At 45.5% G+C, this 26,921-nt stretch overlaps 1 protein-coding gene across 3 annotated transcripts in view; it reads left to right on the forward strand.

Annotated features, from left to right (window-relative positions):
* Positions 1 to 26,921, forward strand: part of ATRN (attractin) — a 168,404-nt gene that overhangs the window by 90,418 nt on the left and 51,065 nt on the right. For all 3 annotated transcript variants that reach the window (XM_081876620.1, XM_081876621.1, XM_081876619.1), the window contains exons 18-24: positions 263 to 502; positions 1,983 to 2,120; positions 3,136 to 3,229; positions 7,769 to 7,821; positions 10,614 to 10,708; positions 12,544 to 12,622; positions 13,534 to 13,691. In XM_081876620.1, coding sequence (XP_081732746.1) covers positions 263 to 502; positions 1,983 to 2,120; positions 3,136 to 3,229; positions 7,769 to 7,821; positions 10,614 to 10,708; positions 12,544 to 12,622; positions 13,534 to 13,691 — 857 coding nt within the window. The remainder of the gene's footprint in view (positions 1 to 262; positions 503 to 1,982; positions 2,121 to 3,135; positions 3,230 to 7,768; positions 7,822 to 10,613; positions 10,709 to 12,543; positions 12,623 to 13,533; positions 13,692 to 26,921) is intronic.

Consider the following 26,921-nt stretch of genomic DNA (forward strand, 5'->3'; position numbering starts at 1 on the left):
AAAAAATTCAGCCCACTTCACATTAAGCTTCCCAGTTGCTGTTTGGAAGGCAGGTTGCAGGCTGTAGTTTGCTCATTCAGCTTTAATGGCAAACTCTGACTTCTTGGAGCCAGCCTGGATCGAAACAGAATGCGAAAAAGGCAGCGGGAGGATGTTCAGACCCTGGTGTGCTGTTGTTGCATGTGAACCAGGCCAGGATGTGAAGCCTTAAAGCACTGGTGGGCTTCTTTCCTTAACCTGGAAGTTCTCTTTATCTCCGCAGCTGAAAACTGTTCTGGCTACTTCACTTGTGGGCACTGTTTGGAGCAGCCTGGCTGTGGCTGGTGTACAGATCCCAGTAATACAGGCAAGGGGAAGTGCATTGAAGGCTCTTCCAGAGGTCCAGTGAAGATGCCGCCTTCACCTCCACCAGCAACAGGAAAATCCTACCTAGAGCCTATCCTCGATGTCAGCATGTGCCTGGCTGAGAACAAATACAACTGGTCCTTTATTCACTGTCCAGGTAACTTATTTAGGAGTGCACATTTGATGTGGAGATCAGTTATCTCTTAAAACCCTTAAGTGATCCTCTTGTGTGCCCAGTAGGCAGGGGCAAGAGGGTGGATTTGTTTAATCTTTCAGTGAATGTGTGCAGTTTCTTGAAAATGGAACCAGGTAATGGTGCTTATTCCTGAGTAGTGCTGAGATGTTAGCCGTGTTAAAGAGAACTTCAGAGAATGCAATCTTACGTTTATAATGTAGGGGAATGTGAGAAGTCTGCCGCTCCATTTTCTTGTTTATAGTGTTTTTAGTCCTCTCTTTAGTTAAAAGACTCCATAATAAATGAGGCAGTCCTTGCCCCCAGTTTTGCAGCCTAAAAGACATGTTGCAGTAGGAAAGGCAGAGGGAAAAGCAAATTCAGACAACAGTTCCTAAAGGTATGAAGTTCTTAAAAGGACCACGTCGAAGTTCAACAATTGGTGGGAGAAGAGGAGCCCAGTGGATCTAGTCACTCACCAGAGCTGGCGCAGCAGCCCTGCAGTCACATATCTTCCCCTGCTGCAGCCTTATGGGAAATAGTTGCAATAAAATAGAAATAGATATAAGGGTTAATGTCACCTGAAATTGGGGCAGGGAATAGAACAGTTTATTAGAATGCAAAGCTTCTCTTTCTTGGCTGGTTCTTCTTTTTCTTTTTCTTTTTTTTTGGGGGGGGGGGGAGAAGAGTTGGTGTTGTGAAAGAGCAGAGAAACATCCCAGTTCTTCCAGTGATTCATGATTGGCTAGGCATACTGTGACCAGAAAGAAGCTAGTGCCCTTATCAATAGTTTTCATATACTGATGTCAGCACATAGCTAAATCCGATTTGCTAGATTGTGCTGTGATTTCATCACATTCAGAACAGGAGCCTAAACTGGCTGGGGAAGAATAGAGGTGGTGGGATGTCTCCCAAAGCAGATGCCATCAAAGGAAACAGTGGCTGCAGATATCAGGCAGTTCAGCACTGGCAAGATATGAAAGGGGACACAAGTGTTTCAAATACAGAGTTTCAAACATAATTTTGGGTTTCGCCTCCAGATTATGATGCTCCCTTGAATTGTGTGCTGTGTAGTTAGACAAAACAACACGTATAAATGCCTTTGTCTATGGGCAGATGAGTCAACATAAAAAGAGCAAATTTCTGCATGTGCTCCCTCCATTAATTCTAATGTCCATTAGAATTATTTGAGTACAGATACAGGCGATGCACAATCACCTGAGACGCCAGAGAGTTTCTCCAGCACAGTTAAGTGCTGAGTGTTGTGGCTGCTGAATGTGTGCACTCCAGTCCACTCTGGGAAGGGGAGCCCTGCTGAGATGCTCTGGAGCTTATCCTGGATCGCTGGAAAGCAAGACCACCTGGTCTGGTGTGAACTTGCTGTTACTTAGCCCAAAACGCCAAGCAATCAAAATTGTGGTGACAAATATCGAGATGGATGGGAGCGTCCCTTTTTGTTTTCTAGCCTGCCAGTGTAACGGGCACAGTAGATGTGTCAACGAGAGCATCTGCGAGAGGTGTGAGAACCTGACAACTGGCAAGCACTGTGAAACCTGCATCTCCGGTTACTATGGAGATCCCACAAATGGAGGCACCTGTCAGCGTAAGTTGGGTCCCCCATCCATCTTCCCCACTGCTGAACAATTGCATTTCCTTTCCTGACCTTTTTTTTGCCTGACCTTTTTTTTTTTTTAACAGCTAGTATGTGGGCCATAATGATCAAGGCTGTGTGTGGACTGTGCAACATTCTGTGCCAAGAAAACCTATTTTCTGCAATTTGTAAATTGCGCAAAATGAGCAAATTTACACGATTTCACTGAATGCTATGGTTTTGCTTCTTTGCATAATTTATTCGTGTTTTGCCAGGGCACTGAAGCCATCCAAACACTGAGAATTTTATTCATCTAGCTTTTTTGGGGAGAATTCAGCAAGTTTCACTTACATACTTTCAAGGCTACCTTCCCAGCCTCGAGGGGTGGGAACCATTTAAAAAGCGTAGTTAAGATTACCAGAAAGCTGAATTCTACACTTGATACATATTCTGTGTCTGTTCTGTGCTCTTACAGAATAATTGATAATTACCAGTGATAGAACTGTATAACATCAGTGATATTTTATTACATCTGTCATATAACTGAACTGAAAGAAGCATTTCACAGGGGTATGGATCATAATATTCGTTGTGGCAGGTCTACTTCAAATATGAACCAAAAGTCTGAGCAACACGTTTCCCAATCATTGACTCATTTAACAAAGACATTGAATCTGTAGAGATGATCCCTTTGCCATTCATTCATGCCTGAAATTTGATAAGATCTTGCTTTCCTCCTCGCCTTTTGCTAAGGCTGCTGAACTACCTTTGGTTTTAGCTTTCACCCAGGGGTTGTCTGTCTGTCCGTATAGGCAGAGAGATGAAATTCAGGGTACTACTCAATCAATTGCAGTCTTGCAAATTTGTGCAACAAGCAGTATTTTGTGTCCTGTCATAAATGACATAAATGCGCATTCAAGGCATTTAAGCGAGTGGGAAGCCACTCACAATGTGAACATCTTAATTGCTTGTTAATTGATCCATCAGTATTTATTTTACAGAGAAAAAAAATCTGTTTATCTTGCAGCTTGCAAGTGCAATGGCCATGCTTCTATCTGCAACGCAAACACAGGGAAGTGTTTTTGCACCACAAAAGGAATCAAAGGAGAGGAGTGTCAGCTGTGAGTCAGCCTTTCCATATGTCCTTTTTATTTTCCATTCATTGTGCTCTTGATGGCATTGGAGTGGTTCTACACACTCCTGCATTCAATACTGTTTGTGCCCACAAAAGTTTCAGGGCAGTCAGACTGCTTTGTGAGCAATCAGTGCATGGCCCATAGAAGAAGAGAAGAAGAAGAAGAAGAGTTTGGATTAGATATCCCACATTTCACTCCCTTTAAGGAGTCTCAAAGTGGCTAACATTCTCCTTTCCCTTCCTCCCCCACAACAAACACTCTGTGAGGTGAGTGGGGCTGAGAGACTTCAGAGAAGTGTGACTGGCCCAAGGTCACCCAGCAGCTGCATGTGGAGGAGCGGAGACGCGAACCCGGTTCCCCAGATTACGAGACTACCGCTCTTAACCATTACACCACACTGGCTCTCTACAGAAATCTTTTCATGCCACAAATTTTCCAACTTGGGGTGTGGGATCCAGCTTTTGATGCACCAGAGTGCTGGGGTGCCCTCTCAAGGCACCAAATAAAATCCACTTATTTGTGTTGTAGCCGCTCCTGTTGATGCTGGATAAAGTCGTTCCTATGGGGTGGCGTTTGTGTGTGTGAACGAGCAAAGGTTTCACGCGTAATCACAGCCTGAGCATAAAAAAGAGAAAAGCTTAAAAATCAAAGTCTGGTGGCTTGGCACCAGAGCACAGCTGACTTTCATTTGGGGCCAGAAGCGAAGCTCATGTAGCTGTTACCCCCCCATCCCCGGCTTCTCCTTGATGCCATGTGGTGGCATTCCTGTTTCTTTTTCTGTAGACATGCACATTTTAGCACAACCACTGCAGCCTGATTGCAATAACACAAAAAATGTACAAATGAAAGCATGGTGGCTCCATAAGGCCCTCGTATCTACGGGACTGCCTCTCCTGGTCTGCCCTGCAGAGGACCTTAAGGTCCATGAATAACCATAGTTAGAGGTCCCCGGGCCCTAAGGAAGTCAGACTATCTTCGGCCAGGGCCTTTTCAGTGATGGCTCCGACCTGGTGGAATGCTCTGTCCCAGGAGACCAGGGCCCTACAGGATTCAACCTCCTTCCATCGGGCCTGTAAGACAGAGCTATTCCACCTGGCTTTCAATTTGAATTTAGCCTGATCTTTTATTCCCCTTCTTTTCCTTCCCCCTCCCCTTTTATGAAGACCCCACAGCTAATTCTCCCCTGGCCTCCTTGCTGGCCCAAATAGGACTAATTTACCCAGCTAGCCCTGGGGGATTATCTAATGCTTATTTCCCCTAAATTGATTTTTGAATTTTATTGTTATTCATGTTTTTATACTGTATTTTATGCTGCTTTTATAATTGTCTTTTAAATTTGTTGTTAGCTGCCCTGAGCCCGGTTTTTGAACTGGGAAGGGCGGGGTCTAAATATTATTATTATTATTATTATTATTATTATTATTAGGCAACCAACCTGCCCCCGGGGAATAAAGGGCAGGTGGAATTGGGGGTGGCGTGAACACCCACCAATGGGACGGGTGGAGTTAAATTGTGCGTTCAATAATGAGGGAGCATTATATATAGATAACCACTTCAAATGCACTATTAATGCATCAGTGGCATCTTGCTGCACACGCCGGCAATAAAATAGAGGACTGGATGGGGTGCGGTGACAGGTTTGGGTAACATGGTTGAAGCAGAATGTGTCATGGTGCTGTTTTATTTGGTGCAGTGGTGCAGTGCAGTGATGGAGGCAGCAAAGCTTCTGAATGCCAGGTTCTGGAAGCCACAAGAGGGGAGAGCGTTTCTGCTGTGCCCGTATTCTGCTTGCGGGTTTTCCACTGACATCTGGTTGGCCACTGTGAGAACAGGGTGCTGGACTAGGCGGGCCATTGGCCTGATGCAGCAGTCTGTTCTCGTGCTATAATATTGATAACAACAACAACAACAATTTATTATTTATACCCCGCCCATCTGGCTGGGCTTCCTCAGCCACTCTGGGCGGCTTTCAACAAAAGATTAAAATACAGTAATGCATCAAACATTAAAAGCTTCCCTAAACAGGGCTGCCTTCAGATGTCTTCTAAAAGTCTGGTAGTTGTTGTTCTCTTTGACATCTGGTGGGAGGGCATTCCACAGGGCAGGTGCCACCACTGAGAAGGCCCTCTGTCTGGTTCCCTGTAACTTGGTTTCTCGCAGAGAGGGAACCGCCAGAAGGCCCTTGGCGCTGGACCTCAGTGTCCGGGCAGAACGATGGAGGTGGAGATGCTCCTTCAGGTATACTGGACCGAGGCTGTTTAGGGCTTTTAAGGTCAGCACCAACACTTTGAATTGTGCTCGGAAACGTACTGGGAGCGAATGTAGGTCTTTCAAGACCGGTGTTATATGGTCTCGGCGGCCACTCCCAGTCACCAGTCTAGCTGCCGCATTCTGGATTAGTTGCAGTTTCCGGTTCACCTTCAAAGGTAGCCCCACATATAGCGCATTGCAGTAGTCCAAGCGAGAGATAACCAGAGCATGCACCACTCTGGCAAGGCAGTCCGCGGGCAGATAGGGTCTCAGCCTGCGTACCAGATGGAGATGAACGTTGAACACTGAACGTTTAGCCCACTATTGAGATTAAACCTGCCCAGGCTTCTGCAGCTCCGAAGAAGAAAGCTATCCTACTTTATAAACCCGGAATCCTGTTTTTAAAAAGGTGATCCGTGGATATGCAGAACTAAGATCTTGCTCTTAGTCTGGAGTCCTATGAAGTTACTTGCACGACACAATACACATTTTAAGAATCTATTCCCACCACTGCTTTCAAGATTTAGTGAGCTACAGGGTTACGTGATTGAAAATTATTAGATTTGAGGTGTGGGTGTGTTTGCTTGAACACTGTTTTGTCAGCACTGAAAGTCCACCCACCAGTTGAGAGACTCTGGGAAGGGGGAAAAATGTTCCCCTACTCAAGAAGCAGGGTCACGAATAGCCCATCTGTCCTCAAAGACATCACGCTCAATACATAATGTATTATTGGCTGTGATAACCAGGGTGACCAGTCTACGAAGCATTGCTCACACTATTTAATTGGCTTTGTTTGCTCTGAGAGATATCGGCATATAGCCAAATCTGATTGATTATGTAGCATTGTGACATTAGCACATTTGCGTTTTGCTGCCCAGTTGCCTGGAGGTCACTCTAGAAAGAAGCTGTAAGCAGGAAATGAAAACCGTGTCGTCTCAGCAGCAGTGCTTGGGAAATAATAGCAGGAAATAGGTGCTAGAAATAAATAAAATAAATAAAATAAATGCCTACATTAAGATGGTGTTGTAGAATAGCAGACCTGTAGATCTGGAAGGGACCACAAGGGTCATCTAGTTCAATGCTGTGCGATCAGGGATTTGGGTTTTTTTTATTATCAGAAGTAGAAAGTACAGAAAACTATATGGGGTAGGTAGGAATTTCTGTTCTGCTTGGAAAGCAGTAGTTTTGACTCTGCAATATTATTAAAAACAGGAAACATTTAGCACAGCCATAAATGCTACCTCCTTTTTCAGAGTGGATGGGTGGAGTACAGTGGTACCTCGGGATGTGAACGGGATCCGTTCCAGAGCCCCGTTCGCATCCCGAACAGAACGTAAGACGCGACAGCACGTCTGCGCGTGCGTGGGTCACGTTTCGCTGCTTCCAAGCATTCGTGTGACGTCATTTTGAGCGTCTGCGCGTGCGTGAGCGGAGAAACCTGGAAGTAACGCTCTCCATTACTTCCGGGTTGCTGTGGAGCACAACCCGAAAGCGCTCAACCTGAAGCGTATTTATCCCGAGGTATGACTGCATTGATGATGATGATGATGATGATGATGATAATATTAATAATAATAATAATAATAATAATGATGATGCTAGATGTGGATAACCCCCAGTTTATTACTACCTTTTAAACATATGGTCCAGTAGGGACTCCAGACAGGCAAAAGCCTTTAGTCCAGCTACCTGGCAGAGGGAGGGAAGAGATGACCCCTCTCCAGATGCCAGTTGAAGGATAGATGTGTCTTTCAGGAGGCTGGACCCCTCCGTCGCACAACTGCTGGTCCTGAAGGGTCCAGGAACAATATATCCCCCCCTCCTGGTTTCTCTTTTTGATGCTCAGGAAAAATAAACTGTTTCTGCTTCAAATAGTTTCCATGCTCTACAAAACATGTAGTGAAACAAACCATCATTTCCCTAGCTCTCCACCGCCAGTGGTTTCTTGTATTGCTTCTTAGATTATTTTAGGTAGCTTCTTAGATTATTTTAGGCAACTTTTAAAGTTAGTGGCAAGGTTCTCAAATGTGTTCCAAATTTCAGTTTCATTACTCTTCCACCGGGTTTGCGTCGCCTCTGTTGGTCCCGAGTTGTTTGTTCTTTCGTCTCTTTGCATGCTGCTGTTTTATTTTTAATAAGAAGTGGTTTTCTTCCTGGTTCATGCTGGATGTGACTTAAAAGAAAAGCAAGCAAACAAACAAACAAACATTACAATTTCAAGCTCAAGGGAAAATTAAGGCAGAAGGTCAACATTGCTCATGCTCTTTCTTCTAGGTGTGAGGTCGAAAACCGATACCAAGGCAATCCTCTCAAAGGAACGTGCTACTGTGAGTGAAAATGGTTTTTCTTTTGCCTGTATGGAAACTTGGTACTTGTACATCATCAGCTTGCTGCAAATGAGCTCAAAGGCATATAAAAAGTAGAGAACAATATGCTGCTTTCTCTGTTGGCTGCTGCTTATTCTGGAGCTGCTCTCTCTCTCTCTCTCTCTCTCTCTCTCTCTCTCTCTCTCTCTCTCTCTCACTGTCTCTGTCTCTGTCTCTGTCTCTCTCTCTCTCTCTCTCACACACACACACACAGTCGTACCTTGGTTTTTGAACAGCTTAGTTCTCGAACGTTTTGGCTCCCGAACGCCGCGAACCCAGAAGTGACTGTTCTGGTTTGTGAACTATTTTTGGAAGCCGACTGTTCAATGGGGCACCCATGGCTTCCGATTGTCTGCAGGAGCTTCCTGCAGCCAATCAGAAGATGCGCTTTGGTTTCTGAACATTTTGGAAGTCAAACAGACTTCCGGAATGGATTCCATTCAACTTCCAAGGTACGACTGTATGTGTATTTGTAGTGGCAACCCCATTCTCTCTGAGTCTGTTCATTCCCTCCCCGTAGTGACTTCCTTTTCTGCCTCCAGTTCTTCCTGCACCCCTCAGTCTGTGTCCCCCTCAGTCTGTGTCTCCACTAATTTCTATTGCCATTTCCTCATGCCACACACACAAACTGTACTATATAAATAATGTGTGTTGGTTCTCTAATCCAGGGGGTACCATGGGGTACCTGTGAACCTGTCCCAGGCACCCACAAGTCCTCTCCATGCAGAAATTAGATCTGAAAGCAGCATTCTGTTGTAGCCAACAGAATAGGTTGCGGTGTGTGCTTAGTCATAGTGTGCGAGTGTGGCTCCTGCGACACTTCCTTGGGTTAGCAGATGTGCCCACGGGTCTGAAACGGTTGGCAACTTCTGGCCTGATCGTTTCTGACAGTCCCCCTTGGAACGAGGGTCTGTCTCTCTTTCTACTTCCCTAAGTGGACGCAACCTGAGCTGCCGTTCCTAGGTGAGCTGTAGTTCAGCGTTTTAGACTGCAGTTGGCAAAACGGGCTTCAGTCTTGGCTTGAGGGGCTGCTGTTTCAGCTGCAGGTGCAACTGCTATTATATCCAGTTTGCTCTTGCCTTCTCAAGAGGTGGTTAGGAACCTATAGAGGCAAGAAGCAGAAGGGTTCTAGGAAGGAGAGAGGTGCCGTCCACAGGAGAAGAGTGAAGGGAAGGAGAAGGAAGGTGCATGTCTGGGGGAGCTGCAGAGGTGATGGACTTGATAGTAAGATTGAAATAGCAAGCTTTAATAGTTGACCGCAGGCTTCTCATAATGGATATCTGCAAGAAGCTGGTCTAGACAGTTTGGTGGTGCAGAGGCCTGTTTTCGCGGCCCATGACATTCAGAAAAGCTGTGCCATATTCTGTCCATAAAAATACATTTAAATCAAGATACTTAGATATATGTGTAAGGGGTTGCTGATTTCTTCTGAAGCACCCTGGTCATTATTTTTGCCATTGGATAAAGGATAAGGATCAAAACCCTCCAGTGGAATTAATGGTGTGTTTTTTATTCAGTGCGTGTGCACGCAGGAACACACATCTCCACCCACCTCGCATTTGTAGATGCTTGAAAAGAAGTTAAAAGTTCCAATCCTGCCTGTGGGCTTGCAATCTAATAATAAAGTCAAGTCACATTAATGGAGAGGCTGTAAAAACAGAAGAGGGCCGGTTGGAGCGAGCAGATACGTGTTAAGGAGGCACTTGAAAGCAAAAGAGCGAAAAGAAAAGAAAGATAGCTGTGCGAATGCAAACAGTTTGTTTGCCTGAGCCTATTTTCACCCCACCTTTTCCTCTAATAGATGCTAACAATGCAATCATAAACAATTTAAAACGATCAAACAAGGCATTAAAAACCAATTAAAAACTAAAATGCAAACAGAGCGGCAGATAAAAACTAAATGAAGGATTTACCAGATAAATTAAATGCCTACAAGAACAAACAAGACTTAAGGAAGTGGTGAAAAGCCAGCAGAGAAGACGCCAGGTGTTGTACCGTGACCTGAACCCAGCCTCCTTGCGCATTCCCACCAGACAGAACGTAATGGCAGTGCATGCAACATACTGCTTCAGGAGCCCATTACTCTTGTCATCCTTGCTTCATTTGCTGAGCTGAGACGTAAAGAGCAGGTGGCTAGATGCACTGGCTTGGGCAAGACTAACCCGGGGGCTCTCTGGTCTGTACTCTTGGCTGCTGCCCTGCATCTGCTTGCACTCCCCCCTCTCTGCCTTTCCTGCTCACATGCAAGGGCCAGCCATGCAACAGGCTCATATTTATATCCTAAAGGTAAAGGTAAAGGGACCCCTGACCATTAGGTCCAGTCGTGGCTGACTCTGGGCTTGCGGCGCTCATCTCGCTTTACTGGCCGAGGGAGCCGGCGTACAGCTTCCCGGTCATGTGGCGAGCATGACTAAGCCGCTTCTGGAGAACCAGAGCAGCGCATGGAAACACCGTTTACCTTCCCGCCAGAGTGGTACCTATTTATCTACTTGCACTTTGAAGTGCTTTCGAACTGCTAGGTTGGCAGGAGCAGGGACCGAGCAACGGGAGCTCACCCCGCCGCGGGTATTCGAACCGCCAACCTTCTGATCGGCAAGTCCTAGGCTCAGTGTTTTAACCCACAGCGCCACCCATGTCCCTTATATCCTATGTCCCTTATTTATATCCTAGCAAGTAGCAAACTTCCTGCCTCGGGCTGACTCTGGCTTTATGCCACGGCGGCACCTAACTCCAATTTGTGTACTTTTATATAGACACTCTCCTTATCGACTATCAGTTCACCTTCAGCCTTTCGCAAGAAGATGATCGTTATTACACGGCAATCAATTTCGTAGCGACGCCCGAAGAGGTTAGTAAATTATCCCCATTGCATTTCGCGTTGTTTATTAAAGTGCCCTGGTTCTCTCTGACCGACGGTCAGTAGGCTGCATGCAGAGATAGACTCTTTTCTCCCCCCCACCGCCCACAACAAGACTGCCTGCACGCTCCTTTCAGTGCTGGTTCTGTGCTCATTTTGCACTGTGTGAGAGGCTCCTGCAGTTCTGTTGCTAGCGATGGGGAACTCAAGTTGAGATATATTGATGACCTCAAGGCATATGTGTAATTAGCCATGGAGTTCGTTGCTGTAATAAATGGCTGGTTGTGAATTTTTAAAAATTTAAATTATTTTTAAAACTTGCAGTTACACTGAGAGTCAACTTACAGCGACCGTTGTAATTGATAATTTATACTCCTGCGTGTGAAGTCCTGTGGCCTTGGGGCTGACGTTTCTAGGCCAAGGGCTGCATGGCCAGACCTTGAGGGGACAGTAATGTAAGAGTATGTGTCACAGATGTGTAAATGTGGGCATGGTTCTTATTTAAATAAAAAAACACACACAACTTGAGGACTTAGGGGGATCACAAAAAACATTTTGGCATAAGCAAGTCAGTTGTTTTTTTAAAAAACACCCCCGCCAAAACCAATATTGTTTTTCAATAGACAAATTTGGGAGTGGTCCTCCAGTTTTTACAAAAACCTTTTGACACCACAGTGTCACAGGAGAGGGGGCACGTGAGAACAATTGGTAATTTTAAAAATAAAATACATTTTTTAATTTAACTTTGTTTTAATCATGGCAGAATCCAGTAATTATTAGGGAGCCACACAACCATACTGACACCACGGCATCAATACAGAGGATCCATAGGAGCAATCAATTATTATTATTATTTTTAAAGAAATACACTTTTAGTTACAAATGGGTATTTGTCTCTATTCAGTGATCCAAATATATCTGTGGTTCCTGCTCTAACCAGTAGGAGGCAGATGCCCCCCCTTTTTAAAGGGTTAATTGAGAGCTGGTCTAGGAAATGCCTCTTACTTTTTCCTGAAAATAGATATTCTCTTAAAAAAAGTTGACACAGCCCTGGTTTCAGGAATCACACTGAAATAATGCATTTTGAGGGCAAAGCCCTGGTACATTTGTGCTATGGCTGTACCCTTGCGTCTTAGTAGTTCCAACCCTCTTTGCCTGCTGTTCTTTGCCATTCTGTGCTGACCACTCAGAATGGCCAGGCTCAGTTTATTATAGGGAGGGCTAGTCTGACCGTAGTGTGACTGGAATCTCTTAATTTTATCTTGCCTTTCTAGGAAGTTACAGGTTTAGTCTCTGGCTTGCTGCTGCTTGACTTCATATTTGGCATTTTTCTTTGCAGACCATGCTGAAGGAAGGTTAATTTACTTATTAGTGCTTGCTGTGGCTCCTTGGGACATTGTTATGGAAATGACTTTGGGAATTCCAGAGAACAAGTGTACGCATAACCCAATGTGGGGTTTTCTGCTTGCTTTTTTTAAAGCCTCTTTTTGATTTCTTGTTCTTAATTCTGAATAAAGTGGTATTCTGTGCAACTCAGAATCTTCCTGTCTTGTGAACACAGGGTAAAATTGTAGGATTTTGGATCCCATGTTCCCACTTCCTGAAATACAAAAAAAAAAAAAGCAAAAATATTTGGCAAACAGAAACTTAACCAGTGCTGTGTTTTAATGTGTCACAGGTAAGCTTGAATCCTATTGGGCTGTTTTAGGGGGATTTTTGGCATGCTTTTGTTCTTGCCCAAGCAGTGCTGACGAAACTTGATGGAAGCTGCTCTCTCTGTGTGTAAGCCATTAATCTGTGCTGCTTTCTTTGTCCCCTGAAATCAGCAAAACAGAGACCTGGACATGTTTATCAATGCTTCTAAAAACTTCAACCTCAACATCACTTGGTCAACAAGTTTTGCAGGTGAGGACAATTCTTCCTGTTTCCAAATGCCCAATTGTCTGAACAAGAAATGTCTGGAAAGCAGTGGTGGCATATTTAAATCAGAGACCAGTGGCCAGATATTTGGCCAGTTCTGCTGAACTAGAGGCCAGTCCCCCTCTGACCTGGCTCTTTCATTGGCCTTGAACTGCCCAAACTCCTTCCATTGCTTCTTGGCACCCTCCATCCCTCAACTTCCTGCTCCTCGTTGTTCTGCTTCCAGTCCTCCTATTTCCTCCTATTTCCTCCTTAGCTAGACAGATCGTCTTTCTCACACAGTTGGTGCACAGCAACTCAGCCGGGGGCAAGAGGCAGCTCTCAGATCAGGCAGCCAGTTCTGGCTTATAGCCTCTTTATATGCAGATACCCTATGGGTGACTTAGGGCTGCTGTGCCGTGTAATAGTCTGTATATTGAGGCATAACTTCACTCCAAAGATAATCTGAGAAACGAAGTAGAACAGTTTATCCGATTTCCAGATCTTGAATGCTTGCGTTGGCAGCCGAAATGTTAATTTTGTATGCAACAGTCGTTTGTGTGTTTCTTAATCGCAGTAATGAAACTGAGCTCAGTACTGTCTTGTTGTAACAGAATAATTTTTATTGTTTTATCAACTAGCGCTGCTGTATAATTTAAGAGCACCCCTTGTAATGTTACCAAGGATTTGCACAAAAACGTCTATCTTTATTTCATTTCAGTTATATTTTGGCTTTGCCCCAAGGGCTCCTCTCACCCTAACCCATTTGGCCCTTCCAACAACCCTTTGAGGTAGATTAGTTTGAGAGGGCTCAAGGCCACCAAGTAAGCCTTGTGGCCAAGTGAGGATTTGAACCTGAGCCTGAAAATCTTCACTCCCGACAGATGAGAATGTTTCTTTTAAAATACTCCCAACAGCTGGCACCCAGGCAGGGGAGGAGATTCCGGTGGTTTCAAAGAGCCAAATCAAGGAGTACAAGGACAGCTTCTCCAATGAGAAATTTGACTTCCGCAACAATCCCAACATCACTTTCTTTGTCTACGTGAGCAACTTCACCTGGCCAATAAAGATACAGGTAAGAGACCCTTCCGTTCACATAAGCACTAGAGAATGACTGGAATATATGGTAGCTGTTCTGTATACTCTGTTCTGTCTGTTTGTGCTGATGTCCGATACCCCAACAAATGTTCAGGTCCTGTACTGTATGTATTTGTATGCTAGAAGCCATCGCCTATTGCCATTATCATGCTTTGGCTGTGATCTAACTCACTCTGCAGCCTCAGTGCAATTCAGATTGTGTCGGTTGTTGCTTATGTGATCTCCTGGGTGGCTAAATGCACTAGGTTTTATGGGGCCAGGGCCACAGCATTTTTATTGTCTTTCAACTTGAGACCATTCAGACGGTGCTTGTGGAATGTCTCCATCTTGAGAAGCAGTCTGTTAGTGCAAAGCCCATTTTTAAAAACTTGGACCAGAGTACTTGTATAATGGAATGAACCCTTCTTCTGCTGTGTGTGCTTTCATCTCCCTTCCCTACCTGGGTTTCCTCCCCTGTGGGGGACTTCTGCAGAACTTCATGTCCACTGGTGGGCTTCTCTCTCTCTCTTCTTCTCCTTTGGTGATCACTCGTAGCTGAGTAAGATTGTCTTCCATGAACACCGTCTTAACAGTAGGTCTTTAAGTGACTGTGGAGGTCAATTCTGGATCCACACGTCCTTCCACAGTGGGGACATAGGTTTCCAGGCAGGAGTTGATCACGGTGAGGGTTTGCCAAGTGTGCCTTCCCTCTTAGCGCATTTCTCCCTTTTGTCCTGAGTTCGAGCATCTTCAAAGCCCATGACACCTTTAGTGTCCAATTGGAGTGCTTGGAGGCCCGTGCTTCCCAGTTGTCAGGGTTTATACCACATTTTTTTAGATTCGCCTTGAGAGAGTCTTTAAACTTCTTTCATTGACCACCAGCATTACGCTTTCCATTGTTAAGTTTGGAATACCGTTTTGAGACCATGCATGGCGAAAAGCAATCTGTAAATGCGGCAAACAGAGTAAGAAATATTATAAACAGCAACAAATGGATGCAAATGAATTGGATGTGAATGTGATAAGCTCCAAGTTGAAAGGTACACGGAGGACTTAAGTAGTGACATGGACGGTGGCTCTGTGACCTTAACCAGTTGGCAGCAGGCAAACAGGAACTGTGTATCGCTATCCTTGCTAATTAAATCAGTAAGCAAGCCTGGCCAAGAGTTATTTATTGTGAGTGATATCACACTTCCTACTAGCCTTTTTTGTGCAGCCTTCCTTGTTGGTATTGCCAGTCTCCCTGCCAGTGCCCTCCTTTGGCAAGAGCTGGGTATTGAAAGATGGGTCAAATCCCTGCCCATCAACCCTTTAGGAACTTGGCCTGCCATGTGTTTGAATCCGAACACGGCCGGAGGAACTGTACAGCCAACTCTGGATGTCTGGTCTTGGTCTCTCTCCCTCTGCCCCAAGTTTAGAAGTGGGGTGGAATGTAAAAAATCAAGCCAACTTGTATTATTGAGGGGGCGATGCAGTTCAACAAGTGGCAGAAATGCCACGTGGGCAATGACAGACCCTGTTGTACATAAATAAAGGTGTATGTGTGCATCGACTTGGAGAGAGTGAAAAATGTGCATTCCCCACCCCCAAGGACTCATTGGCAATAATGATAGCCTTTCCCTCTAAAGCTAATAGCCGAGGCAGGAGATTATTATTTTTTACTAGTGTTCAGACTGGGGAGAAAAGGGTCCCAATGGAAATTAGGGACCCTCACACCCATTATTAAACTTAAAAAACAAACCCTGATATGCTTCCAAGTGGCGCATTTAGTGCTGCATGTAGTTTGGCCCACAGTGGAGAACTGAAATAGGATGAAATTACATGTTCAGTGTAATTCCTTTTGTTTTGCTGTTTACCCATTCTTAGTCACTTTCCTTTTCTCTGATTTTAACCTGAAGCCAGTACAGTGGTGCCTCGCAAGACGAAATTAATTCGTTCCGCAAGTTTTTTCGTCTTGCGAGTTTTTCGTCTTGCGAAGCACGGTTTCCCATAGGAATGCATTGAAAATCAATCAATGCGTTCCTATGGAAACCGCCTTCAGACCAGGTCCGGGGACAGTCTGTCCCCCGACCCCTTCTGAAGGCTGGGGGTGGGGGGGGGACAAGGGCTTTTCTTCCCACCCCCAGCATTTTAAAAAACCCCGGGACAGCGGAGGACTGCTCCGCTGTCCGAGGCGATCTTAAAATGCTGGTGGGCGGCAGAGAAGCCTTCGCTCCCGCCTGCCAGCATTTTAAAAAAACCTGCCTGCCTTCCCGGGAGAGCGGAGAAACACGCGTTTCTCCGCTTTCCTGGACGGCTTTTGAAGTCCACTGTCCCGGGGTTTTTTAAAATGCTGGCAGGCGGCAGCGCTGCCGCCCACCAGCATTTTAAGATCGCCCCGGACAGCGGACTTCAAAAGCCGTCCGGGAAAGCGGAGAAACGTGCGTTTCTCCGCTCTCCCGGGAAGGCAGGCAGACAGGGGGGAGCAAAGACTTTTGCCCCCCGCCGGCCTTCAGAAGAGGTCCAGGACCTCTTCTGAAGGCCGGCGGGGGGCGGAAGTCTTTGTCCCCCCCCCCGCCTTCAAAAGCCGTCCGGGATAGCGGGAAGCGCTTCCCTGCTATCCCGGACCGCTTTTAAAATGCTGGCAGTGGGGAGCAAAGCCTTTCGGCCCCCACCGGCCTTCCTGGACCTCTTCTGAAGGCCGGAGGGGGGGGGGAAGGCTTTGCTCCCCACCGCCAGCATTTAAAAGAGGTCCCCGGAGATTTCCCTATGGGCTTTCTTCTTGCGAAGCAAGCCCATAGGGAAATTCGTCTTGCGAAGCGCCTCAAAGAACGGAAAACCCTTTCGTCTAGCGGGTTTTTCGTCTTGCGAGGCATTCGTCTTGCGGGGCACCACTGTATTTGTATTCTTAATTTGGGCAGCTTAATTAATGTGCTGGCGCATTTCCCCTCCTTTGTTAACTGACGTTTAAGTTTTTGTCCTGTTGTGGTTTGTGCCAGATATAAGGCTTTTTAAATCTCTGGGAACAGCCGCCCATTGCAAGAATCCATCGTAGATGTTGGTCCTTTGATCGCTCGCCCTTGTTTGTCCTGGAGTTCCTGTTTCAAGACTTCCTTGTCCTCCTGGCTCTCCTTTCCCCTCTGCCTGGTTTTCTTTAGGAAGCTGCAAGCATATAAATGCTCTTTTGTACGACTGATAGTTGTGCATTTGCCAGTGCTGAGCTCCCACCCTTAAAATATTGCTCCACCTCTCTTCAAAACCACCAGTTGGTTTTAAAAGTATATTGGTGTAGAATGTCCCTCCCTCCCTCCCACCCTCCCTCCTTCCCTCCCAGCTTCCTTCATTTAAGCAATCTCTTTTATAAAAAGCTCTCTAGAATTCACAGTTAGCAAAATGTAGATCACCGTTCTTTAAAAACTTGAAGTTAGTGTCTGTTTACTGAATCGGTTTGGTTTAAGCCACTTTGGCTTGTGACAGCCACATTGTCAAGTTGCTTAAGTTTGTCAGCTTCCTTTGGGGAAGACGGGTAAGTTCTTGTTGGATACAGTTTGCCGTCTGCGCTGCAAATGGTTGGTGTTTGTTATTAAAAAAAAGGGGGTTCATTTCCGATTTAGAAAATTAATCAAGTCTGCAATTGGTTGGTCTTATTTATGGTTTCAGTTTTAATTTAGTTTATTTGGCACATGCCGTGTGGAATGAGCCTTTCTAGAAATAGAATTGGCAAATTCGTCTTCCTCGTGCTGTATAACCACTGTAGGTGTCGATCATCAGCAAAGTAATATATGAGAATGGCAGTTTCATGTTTCAGATCCCCATCCTTCCCTCGCCTGTTGGTTTGCACAGTGGTGAGAGTTGTTACGGGGTGTCGTGATCTCAGAGGGTTAAGCTTGGTGGTTTTTAGAAGCCTCCGAACTGAGAAGCAAAGAAGTTGAGTTGTAGAAACCAGCAGTGGAATTTTACAGATGGCTCTCAGTTCAAACAAACAAAGTAAAGCTGCCCCCGCCTCCCTTTCTACCTTGGCTCATTTTTTCGCTATATCTGACAAGTTAGTAATGGGAAACGCTTCAAATCTCCTTTGATTGTGTTGTGTCAGCAGTTTTACGCGCCAGTGTGAAAGTTCTCCTCCCCGTGTGTGTTAGCGGTTCTGTAGTTTGGTTTGACGTAGTGGCACAAACATCGGAGTCCAAACGGAGCTCATTTGAAAGTTCTGTCAATTGGTGACTGAATGAGAAAGCCTTATAAGTGTGATGGGCACTCATACTTGACGGTGGTATGTTCTGACCTTACACCCGCAGTGAGGATTGTAAGGTCCGTGGTACTTCTGTTTCCTTGGCAGTGCTACAAGCTGAGTCTCGTGCCCAATACAGTGGTGCCCCGCAAGACGAATGCCTTGCAAGACGAAAAACCCGCTAGACGAAAGGGTATTCCATTTTTCGAGGCGCTTTGCAAGACGAATTTCCCTATGGGCTTGCTTCGCAAGACGAAAACGTCTTGCGAGTCTTGCGATTTTTTTTTTGCTCCCCCCTTTTTTCTAAGCCGCTAAGCCGCTAATAGCCGCTAAGCCACTAATAGCCGCTAAGCCGCTAATAGCGCTAATCCGCTAAGCCGCTAATAGGGTTGCTTCGCAAGACGAAAAAACCGCAAGACGAAGAGACTCGCGGAACGGATTCTTTTCGTCTTGCGAGGCACCACTGTAATCATTGTTTGAAGGTGCATTTTGTTGGACTGATTTGGGTTGCTGGTGGCCTTGAGGTTCCTTCTGGAGAACCTGGAGGGGTTTGCACAGTACCAGACCCTCCAAGTGTCCCTATTTTCCAGAAACATCCCTGATTTAGAGAAGCTGTCCTGGTTTCTGATTTGATCCCAGAATGTCCCACTTTTCCTTAGGACAGGGGTGCCCAAACTTTTTCCAAAGAGGGCCGGATTTGATGAAGTGAACATGCGTGAGGGCCGACCAAAGTTGTTGAGCTTTCCCCACAATTTTACGCCAAAGTTGCCGAGGTTTTTTTAGGATTTTACCCCAGGACATATACTGCCACGGGGGCTGGATTAAATTGACCGGCAGGCCAGACTAGGCCCCTGTAACGGACTTTGAACATGCCTGCTTTAGGATGTCTCTATTGGAGGGTATGGAGTTATCCAACCCCTGAGCCGTCTGAAGTGAATCCTGTATAGGCAAGTTTTTTTTCCTTAATGTTTAATATTTCATTATGTTTTTAGATATGTTGGAAGCTGTCCAGTGTGACTGCAGCAACCCAGGTATAAACAGTAAAATTACCATTATGGAATGGGACGTCCCTATTTTTGTTGGAGAAATTTTGGAGGGTATACAATACCCACACCTATTTACCCTGCTCAAAGCACCAGTTGGACAATGGAAGTGGAACCAGAGCAGTAGCATGTGTACAGCACAGTGACAAAAACTTTTTTTTTTAAGTACAAGCTCCATCGTGAAATACAAATCTCCTGTGCCACTTCCTGGCTTCAGTTGGTAGTGGGAATTGAGTAATTTCGTACTGGGGGCGTGTGCTATTGTCCCTGCAATCAAAATGTTCAGGGAGGCATTGAGATGCAGAATTAAATGAAGGAAGCATCCAAAAGAGGAGCTGTTATAGTGATTAATGACTTCAACTACCCTTACATAGAATGGCTACATATGTCTTCCAGTCATGACAAAGAGGTGAAATTTCTAGATTTCCTGGAGCCAATCAGAGGGACAGTGACCCTGGACTTATACAGTCATGCAGTGGAAGCTGAACAGAATTCGTTCCAGAAGTCTGTTCGACTTCCAAAACGTTTGAAAACCAAATGGCAGCTTCTGATTGGCTGCAGGAAGCTCCTGCAGCCAATCAGAAGCTGCGGAAGCCCTGTTGGACGTTCGTGTTCCAAAAGAACGTTCACAAACCGGAACAATCACTTCCAGATTTTGGGCGTTTGGGAGCCAAAACGTCCGAGTTCCAAGACGTTCGACAACAAAGGTATGACTGTACTTGAGTGGCATCCAGGACTTGGTGTGTGTTGTAAGTGGTGTCAAACATTTGGGTTGAGAAACAGTGTCGGTCAGAGCAAATTATTTCTCCACCCCTCCCTACTTGCACTGAGCTTGTCAGATTGGTTTTGCTTTTTAGAAAATAATAATAATGCAGTGTCACTTTAAAACTGCAGGGTGAAATTAAGCGAATTTTTATTCAGAGTAATCCTGTTGAATTTAATTGACCCAACTGAGTCATGTTCATTAATTTCAGTGGGTCTACTCTGAGTAGGCCTAGTGTTAAATCCCAACCACACTGTTTTTTTTGGACCAAGGGCAGGCAAGTCCAAAAAAAAAAAAAAAAAAAACACAACTTGAAATTTAGGGCATACCAAATTCAAACATGTGAAAACCTCTCCTGGTCCACCCCACAATTTGGGGAGTACACAGTCAATGCACACCTGAAGTTCATTTTGTTAAAAGACTTTCCTGGATGTGAATCAGTGAATTATTTTTAAGAAGGGAAGAGGACATAAAGAGTTCAGAGATACAAATTAGGAAATGTGAATTTTAAAATGGAAATAAATCTCAGAAGAGATGCATCTAGCCTGTTCAGAACCAAAATTTATTATAAGAATGTGAGTGATCAATAAACACTATATAAGCTTTTATGATTGGCTTTGTCTGTCTGATAAATAATGGTTCATTTAATTGTTTAATCTTCCTTATAAATTGTTATTTGGGAAAACGTTGCTTTTGTATTGATCTGTTTTCTCTGTCCTGTGATAGCTGCCAACACTGTGTGTGGCGGGGGGGGGGGGGGGCAGGGGTTAGATATCTTCTGGAAATGGTAAGGTGCGATGATCAAGGGTCTGGAAACCAGGCCTTATGAGGAATGGTTGCAGGAGCTGAGCATGTTTAGCCTGGAAAAGAGGAGACTGAGAGGAGGCAGGATAGCCATCTTAAGGGCTGTCACATGGAAGACAGAGCAAGCTTGTTTTCTTTTGCTCTGGAGAGTAGGCCTTGGACGAATGTCTTCAAGTTACTTGAAAGGAGATTCTTAGTAAACCACAGGAAGAGCTTTCTGAAGGTAAAAACTGTTTGACAGCGGAAAGGACTCACTCAGAAGGCGGTAGACTCTCCTTCCTTGGGGGTTTTTAAGCCGAGGTTGTTTGGCCATCTGTCATGGATTCTTTAATTGAGATTCTTGCATTCCAGGGGGTTGAACTAGATGATCCTCAGGGTCCCTTCCAATTCTACGATTCTATTATTATTTTATTATTATTTATTGAATTTATATACCGCCCTATACCCGGAGGTCTCAGGGCGGTTCATATCCCTGACGCACTTTATATTTTTCTAAAACACTCTCCTCTCCTTCCTGAAAATTGCCTAATGTGGCCTGTAACATTCCCCACAAAATCCCCTATACCAAAAGTGCAAAATCTCAGATTTAGCTGTGAAACAGCAGCTGCGGATCCGAAGTATTCCAATAGTAAGATGATGCAACTATAGACCAGGAGCCTCCCTGTAACAAAGTGCTCATCCGAGCAAGCAGCGAAGAACCATCGATCAAAAAGACAGTGGAAATCAATCAAGGAACCTGTCAGAATATAAATGTCTTCACTTACTACTGACAGCTAGAAAGTGACCCAGATGAGCAGGGACCTCGGTTGGGAATTCTGGAGTTGCAGTGCCACCTCGGGAGAAGGGCCGCCGCACGTGCTCCACGCATTTCGCCCCCCCCCCCGGCAATATCCAGGCTAGACCAAGATCTTAGCAGCTCCTTTATAGACTGAGAATAATATGTGACCCTGCAGCAGCTGGATCGGTGCCGCATAACAGCCCTGGGACGCCTCCATGTTCAACTTGTTCTCCTGCCCTTTAGGATAAGGAAAACAGCGAATAGGCTGGTTTCTTCTGTACAGAGAAAATCCTCCCAGATGAATATAAGCTAATAGCTTGAATGAAGCAGCATGAAAACTTCTTCCCCTCCTTGAGCCCAAGGGAAGGCAAGGGTGGGAGCGTGATTGAAGCTCCTGGTGATCTTGCAAAACTTCGGTGTCAGATGTCAGTGGTGGTTGCTCGCAAGTAACCAAGCAGGACTCCGACCTGTCTTCACCTGGTTTTATTTGGGTGCAAAACTATTTACAGTGCAAAACCATCAGTTCATGTCTGCCTCAGTCACTAGCCGAATCCGGGAGTGGTCGTTTCCAGGTCCTTCCCCAGCATAAGAGCTTAGTCACCCCCAGCCTTTTCCTTCCTTCCTTTGCGTTTTACACCTCTGCGCAAGGTGGGCGACGGAAGAGGTGTGCTTCCCTCCTGACCTGCTTGGCCAGGAGCGGTGCTGAGGCTCCCAGCAGCATCCTCTAGCCCTTTACCCGGGAGGTGTGGCTTTCCCCACCCTCAGACTGACGAGGTGCGGCACTGGGGCTCCCAGCAGCATCCTCTGGTCCCGCCCCCTCTTCCCCACTGGAGGTGGGGCTTTCCCCACCACAGGAAGAGGAACTGCTTCTCAGGATTTTTGGAGGTTCCCTGTATCCCAGCTGCCCCTCTCCCTCCCTTCCCTGTTCCGATGGCAGTCCCCTGACACTTGGCCTTATCTGCCCTGTTCCTGATGTCATGTATGACATCAGATGTAGGGTTGGTGGTTGTGGCTACCCCAAAATGGCCTGGCCGGCCAAGTTTGGCCCATGAGCTGGAGCTTCCCTCCCGTTGGTCTCCACTGAGTGGAACTTGGTGTCCTTCTGCCCTTCAAAGCAGGTTTCCTACTGCCGCCGTTCTTCCCCCAGCTCATTCCCGCACAGCATCAATTGAAGCATCTATGCGACAAACTCTCAAGAAGTTCAGCACAAACATTTTGTAGCCTGATTGCAATGATGGAAAATCTACCGCAATCTATTTTTAGGAGTAGAGTTAGGTAGCAAATTGCTGGATGCAGTAAATGAGGATGAAACGGAACAATGGGATGCAGGGTGGGGAGGGGAGAGAAGGCGAAAAAGTTGTTAGCTTGTACCTTGATATGTGAAACAGCATCCATAGTGATCCCATAATATGTGCTTGTGTGACAGCCCAAGAAAAGAGCTGTCTCTCTCGTTCAGAAACAATTGAAGCGTTGGGGAATGTGCTCGCGGCAGAATACTTAAAAGAAGCGGTAAAGGTAAAGCTGCAGTGCACCGGACCAAAATTCAGATGTCAAGTGCACAGCTTGGTCACCGACAACGCTGCCAGTGCAGCGAAAACGAGAAGCAGCCGGGGAAGAAAAAGAACAAAAGTCTTGAACGTGCATCTTTCAGAGACTCAAATACGCGTGTAAAAAGAGTTCTGCTGGATGAGAGTACGGGTCTTGCCCAGCGCAGCACCTGTAGAGATCATGCATTGGAGGTTCCTTCCTGTCCTTTCCATGCAGACCCTCAAAAATCTGCTTTTGAGAGTCCTCCAGTGCATATCAGACCATGAAATAATCTTTCTGGAGAAACAGGACATTCACTTCCTGTATATTTGTGAAGGCTGTCTTTGAATTTGGGCTGTTTCACGGTGAAACGTCCATCCGTCTGTCCCCATTTAACCACTGGAATCGACCTTATGCCTCACTGGGTAAAGGGTAAAGGGGACCCATGACAGTTAAGTCCAGTTGCGGACGACTCTGGGGTTGCAGCGCTCATTTTGCTTTACTGGCCAAGGGAGCTGGCGTTTGACCACAGACAGTTTTTCTGGGTCATGTGGCCAGCATGACTAAGCCGCTTCTGGCGAAACCAGAGCAGCACACGGAAACGCCATTTACCTTCCCGCCAGAGCAGTACCTATTTATCTACTTGCACTTTGACATGCTTTCGAACTGCTAGGTTGTCAGGAGCAGGGACTGAACAACGGGAACTCACCCCATCACAGGGATTCGAACTGCCAACCTTTCAATCGGCAAACCCTAGGCACAGTGGTTTAGACCACAGTGCCACCCGCATCCTCACTGGGTGCTTCATTTCAAATAGGAAGTATCTTCTTCTACCTTTGAGAACCGAGCATACCCAAGCCAATAGTAGTTCACATGGCAGTAGTTTTACCAAGTGATGAGTGCTGTTTGCACGGTCACTTCCGTGAGGTTATATTTCCTTCTGTTGCTCTTCGTTTTGCTGTCACGCTAAAATGAAAAGTCATGGCTCAATCCACTCCCTTATTCATATGGAGTTATGGGGGAATGCTGCCCCACTGGGAAGAAAGCCGCTTTTGCCAACTTCTTTTGTCCAAATGGTGTTTGGACAATACTGTAGAGCCATCAGCCATCCCTTTGTCATCCCCCCCCCCCCAGCAAACCAGGGAAATTGATGTTGCATCTTTCTTTGTAGAAAGTCGAACACCAGGCTACTTCTGGGCACATGCAAATGCTACCCTAATAAACTGCTGCTGGGAGCAGACCTTGGAATGGTCAGGTTGCAAGATCCTAGGAGATCTGAGTCTTGAGTTTTACTTGTGCTTCAGCTAATAGAGCTCCTGTGTCAGCTGAACAATCGTCAATAGTATTGTTAAAGCAAAATGAGTCTAAAACAAAGAAATGCAATTAATTTTGCTGCTAATGAGAGCCCCCTTTTTAAAAGGCAGAATAATTTCTAGTTGCTAACTGGAGCAGATCCTGCAGCATCCAGGAAACAGTACTGTACTTCATGCTGCTTCAGAAATAAATACTCTCTTTCCTCCCGTGGCATGGATTTCATCTGCGCTGTGCCAGAAAAGGCAAATTGTATGCTGCTGGTTTTTCTGTTGAACTTTATCTCCTGTAGTTTGACTTGTATTAATGCTTCTTGCCAATTAGCTTCTGGGGCTAATGCTAGGGATGGATGGATCAGTCTCTCACTCATAAGTCTTTTGTCCCATTTCTGCATTAATCTGCAGTGTTTCGGTAAAAGGGGGGGGGAGGAATCTGCACCAAATGTCACACTCTGTATTTAAATATGTATTTTATCTCAAAATAGGCATCTAGATACTATTATTCATATTTTTTTAAAGTAATTTAGTTTGTATCCCACTGTTCTTCCCAAAGGAGCCCAGGGCGGTAAACAACAAACAACAAAACAACAACAGCCTCTTAAAAACAATCCCAGTGCAGATGCAGACTGGGAAAGGTTTCTACTTAAAAAGCTTGCTGGAATGGGAAGGTTTTTAGTGGGTGCCGAAAAGATAACAGAGGTGGCTCCTGGCTAATATTTAATGAGAGAGAATGCCAAATGGCAGGTGGTCCTCCTGCTAAGATGGTTTCTGCCAAGCCAACGACCAGTGATCAGCTTGGGTATAAAAGGGGTGAGGTGATAATATACATATTTTATCTCAGTGTATGCATTTCTAAATACATTTCATTTTAAAATACACATTTGCTAACTTACTTGAGCCGCTGAGGGTGCCACAAGATTTTGAGAAGTGGAAAACCCAAAGAGGAAATTACACTACGATCTGTACATTAGCTTGGGAGATGCTGATCACGTTCGTTTGCATCAGGATTTGGAGAAATCAAACTGCTCAAGCTTCTCTAAACCAATATACAGGGTGCTGTCTCTGGCCCCCCTTGGGGATTGCCTCTCGCCAACTGAGCCTCCATAGCTTTAAAAGCCTTCAGAAAAAGCTTTGTTCCGTGGGATGGGGAGCAGGGTTTTTTCCATGATGGCCCCGTGGAATACTTTGTCTAGGGACGTTGGCAAACCACAAGGTTTCAGTCTTTTTTTGGGGGGGGGCTTCATTGGCATGAGATTGTATTGATACGGTAAGCTATGTTGATACACAATTTATCATGAGCTGCTTTTCTTGAGAGAGGTGGGGGGCAGAGAGAAAGAACAAAAACGATGTGTAAGGACATCACAAGAGCCCTGGTGGATCAGGCCAGAGGCCCATCTAGTCATAGAATCATAGAAGGGACCCAAGGGTCATCTAGTCTAACCCCCTGCAATGCAGAAATTGTTTGGCCCAGCATGGGACTTGAACCCACGACACTAAGATTAAGAGTCTGATAGTGGAGGTGGTCATTGATAGTTCTTCTCCAAGAATATGTCCCACCCAATACTGCCTCTTGGGGAAGCAAATTCCATGGTTGTACCATGTGAAAAAGTAGTTTCTTCTGTCTCTTCTGAATCTCCCAACGTTCAGCTTCACTGGATGTCCCGAGTGTGTTAAATGCGCAGACATGTGTTAAATGAAATAAATTATCCTATTACTTTTGTAAAAAAAAAAAAAAGGGTAACAGAAACCATGCGGGCAAGCATCCCAGCCCGATTCTAACATCTTTGCTGCCAAACGGCAGATAATTCAAACCAGCTTCGTTGAACAAACACGCATGAGATCCAAGAGGAGGGTTGTTGTTTTAAAGGTTTGTCAGGAAGTCTCCTTGCTTGAACTCCAATCCTTAAACTCTGCCTGTGGAAACAGTGAGTCATATATACTTTTAAAATTAAGACTCCCCCCCACCCCGTCGCCAATTTTGTTCCATGTGAATTCTACCTACCTACTGCAGAGAGTCTGACTACTTAAGCTGTGAAGAGCTTTCCCTAATAGCTGTTGTGGTTTAAGTAATCCAGAACACATTCTGCTTCCACTAAAGGAGAAATGAAATGGCTAAGTAAAGAAGGAATGGCTCCTTTTCAAAAACGTCTCTTCTGCACCAGCAACAAGGACCAATCAGACTTTTCCTGGGTTTCCTCTGAATGCAGCTAAGGGGGGCATTCCAGAGGCCAATATCTACCCCCTGGCAGCAGCCTGTGGCTGTAGGTGTGTGTATGTATATGTGAAATCTCTTTCAGGTCATTTCATTGTATAGCAAAGGTTCTTGCAAAAGAAGTGCAAGAAAATTCCAGTGCATATTGCACGATGGGATATTCTTTCTGATTTAAGGGGCAGGTGGTGCCCCTTGTTATGAGGGGGTGGGGTGGGGCAGATCTCTACATTCAGTGAAGGGTCAGAATTTGAGCAGACTCATAAATTCCTGAATTTCTCAAGCACTGGGAAATAACATCACCTAACTTCTGATCGCTGAAGAATTGACGCTTTTGAATTATGGTTCTAGAGGAGACTCTTGAGAGTCCCATGGGCTGCAAGAAGATCAAACCTCTCCATTCTGAAGGAAATCAGCCCTGAGTGCTCACTGGAAGGGCAGATCCTGAAGCTGAGGCTCCAATATTTTGGCTACCTCATGAGAAGAGAAGACTCCCTGGAAAAGACCCTGATGTTGGGAAAGATTGAGGGCACAAGGAGAAGGGGATGACAGAGGACGAGATGGTTGGACAGTGTTCTCGAAGCTAC

This window comes from Podarcis erhardii (assembly GCF_964252035.2).
Source record: "Podarcis erhardii genome assembly, chromosome: 9".
In the NCBI taxonomy this organism is placed as follows: Eukaryota; Metazoa; Chordata; class Lepidosauria; order Squamata; family Lacertidae; genus Podarcis; species Podarcis erhardii.